The sequence below is a fragment of the Schistocerca gregaria genome, chromosome X (genome assembly GCF_023897955.1).
Source record: "Schistocerca gregaria isolate iqSchGreg1 chromosome X, iqSchGreg1.2, whole genome shotgun sequence".
NCBI classification, from domain to species: domain Eukaryota; kingdom Metazoa; phylum Arthropoda; class Insecta; order Orthoptera; family Acrididae; genus Schistocerca; species Schistocerca gregaria.
Genome location: NC_064931.1, coordinates 186,553,107 through 186,565,804, shown reverse-complemented (window position 1 = coordinate 186,565,804; position 12,698 = coordinate 186,553,107). Strand labels below are relative to the sequence as shown.

Here is a 12,698-nt window from a genome sequence, read left to right as displayed (position 1 = left end):
CGAAAGTTGTACATTAAGATCAAAAGACTTAAGATAATTTAAAACAGTAGAAATGAAGTACTTTAGATCTGTGAAAGGCTACACGAGAGAGAACAAAATAAGAAATGCAGAACTATTGAAAAACCTGGGGGTACAGTCATTAACTGGAAAAGTAATCGAAGGGAAGTAGGATTGGAGAAAGCATGTATTGCTAATGTCACCTCAGAGAATCCCTCGAAAAGCGGTGGAATACAATGTGGGGAAGCTGAGTAAGAGGTGGTGAGGCCGGAACAGCCCATAAGGCCTGATCCTGGGTTGGCAGAAGAAGAACAGTACACCGCAGATGTGCTGGAGACTGGGCGAAAGCCGATCAGTGTTAGGTTGCGAAACTGTCACAAGCATGCGGATGGGCCACGTCCTCCTTACTTACTGACGCACAGCACGCATCTATCGCCACGTGTAAGGCTCCGTTATCTTATCTCTGGGCGAGATGCCGGCTGCGATGAGCTGCTTCAGAAGCCGAGACGCCGTCCCTGGAAGATGCAGCGCTCACTCGCGGCCCTCATTGCTTTCGCCGCACTCGCCACAGCACAGGTAACTGCTCCACGACGCCTTGTGTCCAAAACTCTCTGCAGACGCGGTCTGCCTAAACAACCCTATACCGCATCTGTTCTATATTTTAGTGATCGTAACAGTGTTGTGATATTTTCCGGTAAGAATACAACTGACTTGTATGGATATAATTCAAACGTTTTGGGAAAAAAGCAACTAATCTGTGTACAACAATCTCACGGTGGGAATGAAGTGCGTGACACCACCCCGTGTTATCTCAAATTGTGCACATTTTAAAAATATAATAACTGTGAAAGTCACAGTGTAAAGATAACTGGAATTGTTTGTTGGATAGGAGTGGACAATCACTGTGTGCCGTTCAACGGTGCACACAAGTAGAAAGACGTCAACGCCTCCCCCATCCCTGGTAAAGGCAGAAGAACGGATATCGCCACAGAGATGTAGAGATGCTCTAATTATTTAAGTCATGAGCGGTCACTAACGTACAAACGCAGAAATCATCAGAATGAAACGAATTGTATGGATTCTAAAACACTAATAATTTTGAACAAATTATCAGGTATAATAAAGTGAATTTCTGTCTTGTTCAGCTAACATTAAATGAGGAAATTGAAAACACGAAAAAACTGACCTGTGAGAACGTAGTGCTTGATATGTTTTTATAGTGTTGAGTAATTCTTTGTTATTTATTCAAATAATAATCGTATTTTTTGTCTGGGTCTTTGCAGTGTATATCGACTGCTAACCAGAATAAACAATACACAAAATAATACTGTCAATTTATGAAGAGTGGAATTATTCCATTGGAATTTCCATCATACGTTTAGCTTGCAGTATGTAAAACAAAATTCTTCAAGGAAGATATTAAGCTTTAGAACTACATAACACTTTGCTTAAGAAAAAACTATAACATAGCTGCAAAATTTGTCAAGGCCTTAATTTTTTCTCCATTTAGTAGCTCTTGCCGTTCCGGCTACTGTTACCAAAGCGATATTATTCTTCAAACACCTCATGTCATTACAGCTGCGTGATTCTAGAACAACAATTTTCCAGTTTTTCGCACACAAATTGAAACTAGGTCACTGGTATTCTAATGCAACTAGACAACCAATACTTCCCACCATAAATTTAATTGGTGTTTTTACCGCAGGCTGCGGTATAGAAGACCAGTGCTTCATGTATCGCTCTCCCCTCTAATATCTGATGCAACTCGCCTTCCATACGCCATACATGTTCCTACTTCAGAGCTATCGATGCCATACTCCATAATTTATTTTATGTAATGGTAACGTCTGTATGTATGTATCGTAGGAATTATTTAATTTCTACTTATCCTGAAGGACTAAGTAGAGGAACCCACAATGACTACACCATTTCTCTTAATCTCTATTGCTTTTTCAATAAATATTTTTCATTTGATAAAGGTGTACAAAATACTTTACATTTATAGATGAATAAACTAACAGAGCTTGTAAAAACAATAATAAACTTGCAGCGAGACAAAACAACAAATACACTGTCTTGTGCATTTGTTAAGGGATATTCAAGATTCATGAAAAAAAAATATCCCACCCTGACGAAAAAGTACAGACAAATCACTAAAAATGCTACACAGAATCACTTAACATCCATAACCAGTCACTTCGGGACACCTTGGTATACCCACAAAAGTCCGTGTTTGTGTATGTATTTCGTACACAGTATTCTAGTCATAAGGAGCAGTGTCAGAGAAATCACATCTGAACGACAGATTCAGCATAGTTCTCACAATAAATGTTCCATTTACGACGTGCGTAAACGTGCTGTTTAGCAGATTTTCTACTATACAGTAAAGGATAAAATGAGATATTACCTAGGATTCTTAGTTCAACATAACTAGACCCCAAAATTGGTGAATAAATTCTAAGAAATGTTATTTCGTGCAAGGGATTCACTATTTAAAGATGCCAGATTAAACAAATAATCACCTAGAAACGACAAAACATAGTTGCCAACGGGGCATAGTAAATAAGATTCTTACGAAAAAATGTAGGATCTGAGTTCACATGGCGAGTGATTTATTTATACGAGACGTGTTCACACACAAAGCAAATGTTTGTTACGGAGTGTGTAAGGATTACCGTTCTGAACAAAACTGCGGATCAGCCTTCAGTTGTTGCTTCACGTTTAGCGCTCTGCCAGAAAGAAAATCACAACATACACTGTTGCTGCTTCGTAATTACGATTACTACGACCGTACTTGCAACCCTGACTGAGGTTAAGTTCACTTTGTCAGGTAACGCGATGTGCGTTTCTATCATGAAAACCGCTTGTTCATAAAAAAAAAAACCACATACACAAAACGCTGATTACATTTTTTGTGGTATCAAAGCACACGTATGAGAGAAAATCCATAAGTATTAAACAGTTCATAGTGAACTGTCATTTTCCATTGAGAAATTAAAAAAACGAATAAATAAAAGACCGACGCTATTGTTTATTTTCGCGTTCACAATATGAGACTGCAGTAACAGTATGTGTAACTGTACATCAGCTCTCACAAAGAAGCATATAGCTGAAAATGTAATATTCTTTAGTCGGCGGCTCGAGATATTCAGAAGCGCTTCATGAATCATACACGTGGTTTTTGTATTTATTTTTTATTTCTTGATCATCAATCTTCTGACTGGCCTGGCGCGGCCCGCCATGATTTCGTCTCCTGTGCCAATCTTTTCATCTCAGAGTAGCACTTGCAACCTACGTCTTCAATTGTTTGCTGGATGTATTCCAATCTTTGTCCTTCCCTAGAGTTTTTATCCTCTATGGCTCCCTCTAGTACAATGGAGCATTTTCCCTGATGTCGTAAAACGTGTCCTATAGCCCTGTTCCTTCCTCGTGGCAGTGTTTTCCATATATTCCTTTCCTCGCCTTTTCTGCGGAGAACCTCGTCATTCCTTACCTTTCAGTCCACCTACACGTGGCACGCCCAATATAAAATGGAGCTATAGCCTCACAAAGCAAACTTTGTCACGTGCTATGTTGCGCTCACAAAAGATTAACCTAGGAAATACTCTGCACACTGCTTTCCCAGTAGTCCTAAAACGCACTGCACTTCTCTCAGGGTATACTTCGTTTATCCGACTATAGAATTTTCTTACACGGTTGCACTAAACTTCTCAGTAAAAATTTAATTTCGTGGTATATTATTTCGCGGTATTATAAAAATTAAAAATTTATCTGTCCACATCAGCACTCTCCCGGACTTGCGTAGCACCTCGCCTCAGCCGAATGGAAGCAGTGATGGTAAGGTCCTCACGCACAAGAGATAAGGTAGGCTACAAGTACACCGAGATTTATTTGTAAATGCAGGTGCTTCAATTCAGAAAATGGAATACTGGGTCGAGCATGTTGGAGCACTGGTTACCGCACTGAACTCGTATTCGGAACGAATGGTGTTCAAATACCCGTCTTCTCATCCATTCTTGAGTTTTCGGTAATTTACTTAAGTAGTTGAAGGCGAATTTCGGGATCATTCCAGTGAAAAGTAAATAAACAAATACAGCTGATTTCCTTTCTTACTCGAGCTTTCTTACTCCAATCCGTTCTGGCTGACGCCACGTTAAATCCTAATCGTCGTTCGACCTTCCTCATTAAAGTGGCCCCACATCACATACTGAACAAATTCAGAGACAATCTGCTACGATTGTAATGGTTGGTAGATGTGGACGCAGTAGAATTGTTTATTGTTACCTCTGTGGAATCATCACTTACTGTTTACACCACGTGTAGAAAGTGAAGTATGTTAGTACTCATAACATCAACAGTTTCTGTGAAACTAGAATAAGGCGTTGGAAGTGTCATGCATTTACATACCTTATCGTATCGAGATCTTTAGTGTGATATGTCTAGCCTATTTCTCTTACAGCACAAAGCATTTCGCTTCATGTAGGTACAAATACTGTAAATCTGAGTTATGTAAAACCACAATTTTTTTTTGTGCTACTACTAACGCTTTCTTACCTTCGTTTTCAGCAAACACTTATCTATAATTATTGTGTGGTGTGATATGCAGCCAATGAAGTCTTGTTTTGCCTTAATATTGTTTATCTCTCCTTCCCTCTCTCTCTATGTGTGCGTGCATGAGTGTGGTGGTGTGGGGGTGGTCGCGGTAAAAGGCCGAGGAGGAGGGAAGGAGGGAGAGAGAGAGAGAGAGAGAGAGAGAGAGAGAGAGAGAGAGAGAGAGAGACTTTTCTTGCACCAATTGTGTGAATGAGCCGGGAATGTAGAATTTGTCATCTAAATGATTAGAGACGAGTCCGCATTAGTGTTTAACGTTACGTCGACGACAAGGTTATTAGAGATGGAGCATCAGTGCGGATTGAAGTGGGACGGTGATCGAAATAAGTCGTTCTCTTTTGGAAGCACCCACCTGGATTTTGTCCTAAGTTTTTTAGAAAAACCAGTGTAAACATAAATTTGGGTAGATGGTCGAGGTTTTGAACCATTATTGTCTTGAACAGTCACAATGCCTTAACAACTTCACCAAGTCTTTCGGTTGCGATACCAGAGAAATTTTGCTGGGGAGAAACATTGTGCCTCTGCGAACGAAAGAAAGGTACTACGTTTAACTAAAAAATATGCACGTTTTAAACTAAATAACGCAAGAATGGTATGAAGTATGTTGAATTGCTTTATTCTTAGTTTGTGATGAGGTTTACTGGTACCTTAGACAGTCGCGTATCTACTCAATGGATTGTGTCTCATTTTTAAAGAGCCATGGAAGAAATTGGTCGTTGCCCTCAATCTCCACAAGATACTGTAGATCGCTCAGGATAACGTGAATTAAAATTAGTACCGGTCCGAAATTCGAAGCAGTTGCTACGATGTTTTTACTGTAAATTATGTGTGGCAGCTTAGTGCCCATTTTCACAATTGTACAGGTTAACATACCTTAGTCATAACTCAGTAGTATACAGTATAGCATGGGAAAACGGAAAACGGAATGTCAAGTATACGTTAAATTACAGTACTATAGCTTTTGTTGCTCCCACTTCTTTCTGTTGGCCGGCCGATGTGGCCGTGCGGTTCTGGGCGCTTCAGACCGTTACGGTCGCGGGTTCGAATCGTGCCTCGGGCATGGATGTGTGTGATGTCCTTAGGTTAGTTAGGTTTAAGTAGTTCTAAGTTCTAGGGGACTGATGACCACAGATGTTAAGTCCCATAGTGCTCAGAGCCATTTGAACCATTTTTCTTTCTGTTGTTGCTGAACACCCGTTCGACAGCGAAGGTACTGGTCATACGATAACGGCTTAGTGTTTACACGGGTATGCCAAGGATATGGCCTGAAATGACACCGGGATAAGTTCAGATGAGAACTGGCACATTGCTTTATAACCATGCTCCCCATAATCGAGCCTTTTATTAGCCACCACGATCAGGAAAGCTGTAGACTCACAGACTCCAAACTAAAGGTCGGATATGTTCTTCTGCTTAAAAAATGCTTTCATATTATAGAATATCTTTTCAATCCAAAATTCATCTTGGACAGTTTAGCAGAGCTTTCAGTTTGATATTCCAGTTTCTTGCTCCTATGCTTCTCGTGATACGTTTGTGGCATCGTAAGTTTCTAACACCATATTAATCGACAACTTATTTCGTAAGCCACAGTTTTCAGGTAGAAAGATTCTTCTGTTCTATAAACTAATTAAAAAACACATGATCTAGCAGAAGCATGTGGTCACATGAGTTTTTGAAAATGATCAAAATCTGGAAAAATGGTGCATAATAATTAGATGAAGGTCCGAAGTACATTCATCGCAAGTGGTCAAGATGTGGAAACAAGTCTGAAATTAGAGATCTGAAAAACAATCAAAGTCGCGCGATTCAGAAACGTTCCTTGTATGTCATAATACATAATTATGAGAAACTATGCTTATTATATGGAAGAACTTATCACTCACCCAACAGCTACTAAACAAATACCTGTGAAGCAACTGAAAGTTATATAGGACTGGAAAATTGTACATGTGAACCCTGTTTCTTAGGGGTTAAAGGACAAATACACATAATTGCAAAGCTACAAGAAGTGAATTTATTGTAGGGCTATGGAGCACACGCTATGGTCTCGTGTATTACGCTCACTGGAGACCGAACAACAGTTCTGTAGGAATCAACACAGATTATACAAGCACCTATTATATGTTCACTGCATGTAAAATGTTCTGGATTCAGAAAAAGAATTTTGATACCGTGCTTCTTGATCTTAGCGAAAAACATTCGTTGTCACGAAAACAGTTGTTGCCGTGTGACAGTAATAAATACACAGCTGAAATGGCGGTTTCTATGCGATTAGACATATAATTCTTCTAGTGCAGAATAATATTGGAAGCGGAAGTAATGTCGGAGGTACTACAAGCAAGTCGGCTGTTCCCGGCGGAGGTTGGAGTCCTCCCTCGGGCATTGGTGTGTGTGTTTGGGTTAGGTTGAGTAGTGTGTTAGGTTAGGTAGTGTGTAAGCTTGGGGACTGATGACCTTAGCAGTTAAGTCCCGTAAGATTTCACACACATATGCATTTTTACGAGCAAGTGTGAGGGGACTATTACCATGTACAGACTATAGCTGCACATAACGATGCAAAAGGAATCACAGTCTCAATTTAACTGTAACGAATAGTTTAATATTCGGTCACAGAAACATTGTCTTGTGACATTAATGTGACCATCGCCTGAGTTCAACGTCAAAGCGCAATAACCACTCTAAAACAGCAGGTGGCAGCATTAGCAGTCGAGGGTATATAAAGCGTGTTTAGGGGACGCCGAAAAAAAATTGCAGTCGTTGTGGTAATGAGGGAACGGATCAACTTCTCTGACATCCAAAAGGGCATGATCATTGGTTTTCTGGCCAAGGGTGGAAGAACTTCAGAAACGAATGAGTCTGTAAATTGTTCGCGTGGCGCCGTGGTTGAAGTTTTCCGTGCATGGCCAACTGGCGCTATCCAAAACGGCCGTCGAGGCAAGGGTGGTGCAGCACAGGCCATAGATGACAGGGTTGAACGACGGCTGCGGAGATGTGTACGAGCGAATACATGTGAAACTGTTTAGTAACTGACCGCCCAGATGAACCAAGGGACTAGCAACAGTGTCTTTTCAACAACCGTTCAGCGAAAGTTGTTGCGTATGGGTCTCCACATTAGGCGCCTGGTTCATGCACCCATGCTGACTGCTGTTCAACACTGGACTCGCATTCGGGAGGACGACGGTTCAATACCGCGCCCGGCCATCCTGATGTTTTCCGTGATTTCCCTAAATCGCTCCAGGCAAATGTCGGGATAGTTCCTTTCAAAGGGCACGGCCGACTTCCTTCCCCCGTCCTTCCCTAATCCGATGAGACCGATGACATCGCTGTCTGGTCTCCTTCCCCAAATAACTCAACTGCTGTTCATCGGAGACAAACGCTGCTATTCGCACGCCGATACAGCCACTGGACGTCAACTGAGGGGTGACAGGTGGCCTTTTCAGGTGAATCAAGCCTTATACTCCATCGGGCAGCTGGCGGTTGGAGCGTACGGCGTGAACTGTCTGAAAACAGACACCTTGCAACAATCGTCGAATCGTTATGGTCTGGGAAATGATTTAGTGGCATTCCCTGGGTGATATCATCATTCTGGTAGGCAAAATGGATCAACGCAAGCATGCATCTATCCTCTGGAGCCATGTCGACCCCTACATGTAGTTTATTTTCCTCGGCACGATGGTATCCACCAGGAGGACAATGCAACGTGTCACACGGCTCACAGTGTATGTGCGTGGTTCGAAGAGCACCAAGATGAGTAGGAACACCAAAACTTCTGTAAATCTATATAGCAAATCAGAAAATCAAAAATATTGTTTATCCACTCACCTTCCGCAAAATTTTATCAATTTGCTCCAATAAAAATACTGGATTTCTACAACGAATTATAGTTTATAGCGTCCATACAAGCAATAATTTTCTTTATATATGTAGAGATAAATAAATATACACAGGCAGGACAACGTCTACAGTTTTCTCTGGTTGTTCATAAAAACGTGGCCGTAACAAAGTGAGGCTGACGTAAGAGAAGAAGAATTATTAAAGGACAGTTGTGTGAACCACCACGGGCTGATTTATTCATGGTGAGAATGTCAAAGAAATTCTCGAGAAATTTCAATTGTAAACGTTAGTAGAAAGTCGCTGTACGTCACAGGAAAATATTCCAAAAACATACATGTTAAGTGACCTATTAATTAGTTTCACATGCATCTTTTATAATGATTATGCCAATGAATTCAGGGAAATCTCGATTTACTTTTCGCTTGTGCGTAAAGGGAGTATGAGAGAAGAAAAATGATGATATTACACAGTGTACTTCCCGCCACACATGGCACATCAAATTGTGAATTTGGGATGTAAGTTCGAGTTTATCTATCAGCTTCTCCATAGAACTTTACAGCTTTGAGAGGTCTGGAACATTGGTCACTCGACCTCGTTAGGCGCTCTGAAGCTCTAACTTAGCACAATGATCCAACAGGTGAATACAGATTTTATGATATGTTCTTAGCAAATGACTATGAAGCAGCATTTTGTCGATCGAAATGAATCATCGGGATTTATCACTCTGTGTGCGTTTGTGATGTGTGTGTGTGTGTGTGTGTGTGTGTGTGTGTGTGTGTGTGTGTCTAAGTGAGAAGGAGAGAGAGAGAGAGAGAGAGAGAGAGAGAGAGAGAGAGAGAGAGAGAGAGAGAGAGAGAAACACCATATTGATATCCAACAGCGACATAAATCATGGAACTCACGCATGAAATCACTGCAAGTACAGAACTGATGTGTACAGTATTTACTAAACCTAGAATTTGTACGTAACTCGTTTTTGTTACAGTCCAGCCTTTACACAAGGTAGCCACCAGCAACGTTCGAACGATAATATGAATCCCCTTCCTCCCACAGCACTTAAGCAGCCCGCTTCCTAAGCTTCACTCTGTCTCCTTCCTTCACTTCAGTTCCATATTATATTACATTATGCTTTACTGTATTTGTTACTTTAAACTTAAATAATAAATGTAAGATTACTTTACACTATAAAGAAATATAGAGGGTAAGTGCTTACGACAGTAACTAGTCTGTTGTAAGTGTGAATTTTAGTGACGTGATCTGTTAATAAAAATGACAAATTTCAAGTGTGAGTGTGATTGCGTAAGATTTTCACCTATGAATACGACAAATATCTCGTGCCAGAAGAAAAATGGGACTTAACATCTGAGGTCATCATTCCCCTAGACTTAGAACGATTTAAACCTAACTAACCTAAGGCCATCACACACATCCATGCCCGAGGCAGGATTCGAACCTGCGATCGTAGCAGCAGCGCGGTTCCGGACTGAAGTGCATAGAACCGCTCGGTCACAGCGGCTGGCAAAAATGCAATCACCTTACATTAATTATTTATAAACCAAATGTCATCTGAGGCCCTCCTGTCGTCAAACTAAAAACTGTGTAATTAATTTGTTTGTAGGTGGCGAACTGATGCACATATAATTCTCAAAAACATAAATATAGACTTTGAAAGTAGTACTCATAAACGGACAGAACGTAAATTTAAAAATAACATATAGCGATGAAGGTAGTGTATTAATATTTTTGTACTTTTGTCCAAGCTATACTGGCGCTTTTTCTCTTTGTTTGGTAGGAAAACAGACCAGCAATTCATCAAAATGCGTACAGTCTAAATATTTATGTTTATGAAAAATTTAGCTTATGTTATTCTTCCGTTTTTTATTGTTGCAAGCGATGGGTCTACTAATAGCTAAAGATGAAGTTCCTCTCATTATGAACTCATATTTAACGTTTATCTACACCCCGAAGACCAATCGAGCCGCAACAGAATTATAGGGTATAAGATGTCCATTAAGGCGTCTAAAGTTACCATGCCTGCCCAGGTTGAAATTGACTGTTTTGTGACGCAAGAGAACATTTTTGTTCGGCATTCGTCGCAAAGCGTCGGCTCATGCCAATGCACAGAGTGTAGTGGTATTCCGTGGAAGCGTCCACGACTGCTGTCGATGGTCTACATGTCAATGCAATATTTCACATGGTGGCAAGAGGAGCAGGTAGATTACGTCAGGAAAGCTTGCGCTATGCCGCCATCGCCAGAGTTCCAACCGCATAGTGACAGCTACTTGTCTTCAGTTTTGGAGTGGTAGCCTGAACACTGCTTTGAAAACCACGACAATATATAAGGTGAAGATTCCAATTTTTCCCGGAGCAGGACTCGTAATTCTACACTGAATGAAATGGAAAATACAATGCTATCAGCAGTTTGATCGGACGCTACCAGACTGATGCTTCCATGGCTATGGGAGATGTTGAATAAATTTTCATCATTACGCGAGCTTTTTATTAGTACAGAAAAAGGCTGTTCCACAGATGAAAAATGATGTGATTACATGATGAGAACTGAATGTATGGAATGTAACTGGAAATTCGTAGATAGTGATAGAAACACTACGTGTCGAAAGGACGTGAATGAGCAGCTTATCGCCAGGTTTTGGACTTAGAAATAAGTAGAATCATTGGCATGAGCGACATGGGAGCGTCATACCAACAGATCGTGCAGAGTGTAGGGTTCAGTGCAATGACTGCAGAACGGGTGATTACGAGACGTGACAAGAACAACACTGTAGCAAGAAGAATAGACAAAGATCCTTCCAGAAACACTACACCACAGGAAGATCGTAGTATTTTTCGATGGACCCTGACGAACAATAGAAAAGCTTCTGCAATTTGGTCAGAGATTACAAGAAGTATTACCACGGTGGGAACACATTATTGTAGTTCGGATTATTATCTCGAGTTGACTGACACCATACCACGTACAGAATACCAGCAAGATGCAGAACTTGAGACAACTAGGACACAAAGTGACATTCTATGGCGTTAAGCGATGAGAATCGCTTTTTTAAATGCCCGTCGGATACAACGTCAGTGTGTCTGCATACGACCTTCGGGAGGTCACAGAATCAGCATTTCTCGATACACATAAACCTTCAACTACTCAAGTCGTGTTGTGGGCAAATTTTGAATGTGGTAAGTGCACTGATTTGGCAATTATTGAAAAGAGGCTGAATCAGCAGCAGAATGGCAAACCCTGTTGTCATACCCTTCATGATAAAGGTACCAAACGTCGTATTTCATCGAGACAATGCACTATCTCACACTGCAGATTACACCACAAACGCCGTGAGGGATGTACGGGTCTTTAACTGTCCTGTCCCCATATAGAGCATGTCTAGGATGGAATGGGAAGACGTATTCTTCCGTACCAGCCTCCAGCCAGCAATCTTCATGGACCGATTCAACACGTGTTTGAAACATGGTGCGAAATTCTTCAAGATGACATTCGGTAGCTGTTTAATTCCAGGCCGCAACGGATTCCAGAGCGTTTTCGTGTCTGGGGAGCCACAGGTAGAACTGATGTCAACATCAGTTTCGAATGGAGTTAAAGTTCCATCATTTGATGAACATCTCTAGAAATTCTGATGTAGGAGGGGCGTTCAGTAAGTAATGCAACATTTTTTTTTCTCGGCTAAATACCGTTGAAAAAAATGCAGAATTTGCTGTTGGTCATCGTGGAATATTCCCGCTTTAGCCCCTACAGTTTTTTGAAATTCCGATAGGTGGTGGCCCTCTACGTAGCCTTCAAAATTGCGGCCGTAACGGAGGTGCATTCCAAGCAGACAGCTGTCGTTGCGTTTCTTATGGCGGAAAGTCAGAGCATCGCAGATGTTCATAGGCGCTTACAGAATGTCTACTGAGACCTTGAAGTCAACAATCAGCACTGTGAGTCGTTGGGTGAGACATCTGTCATCATCGTAACAAGGTCGTGCAGACCCGTTCGATATCCCGTCTGCCGGCCGGTAGCACGCAGGGGTGATTCCTTCAATGTTGGAACGTGCGGACTCTCTCATTCGTGGTGATCGACGGATCACAAACATAAAACTTGCTGCTCAATTGGACGTCTCTGTTGGTAGTGGTGGCACATTCGTCCACCAGCTGGGATACTCAAAGCTATGTGCCCGCTGGTTTCGTCACCGCCTAATACAACACCACAAAGGGCAACGAATGACCACTTGTGTTGAATTGCTTTCGCCTTA

General features: G+C 41.3%; 1 protein-coding gene across 1 annotated transcript in view; it reads left to right on the top strand.

The window, feature by feature from the left end:
- The first annotated feature begins 499 nt into the window (after positions 1-499).
- LOC126298451 (uncharacterized) overlaps positions 500-12,698 on the top strand; it is a 31,628-nt gene continuing 19,429 nt past the window's right edge. The window contains exon 1 of the mRNA XM_049989781.1: positions 500-573. Within this exon, the coding sequence (XP_049845738.1) occupies positions 520-573 (54 nt within the window). The 5' untranslated portion in view covers positions 500-519. The remainder of the gene's footprint in view (positions 574-12,698) is intronic.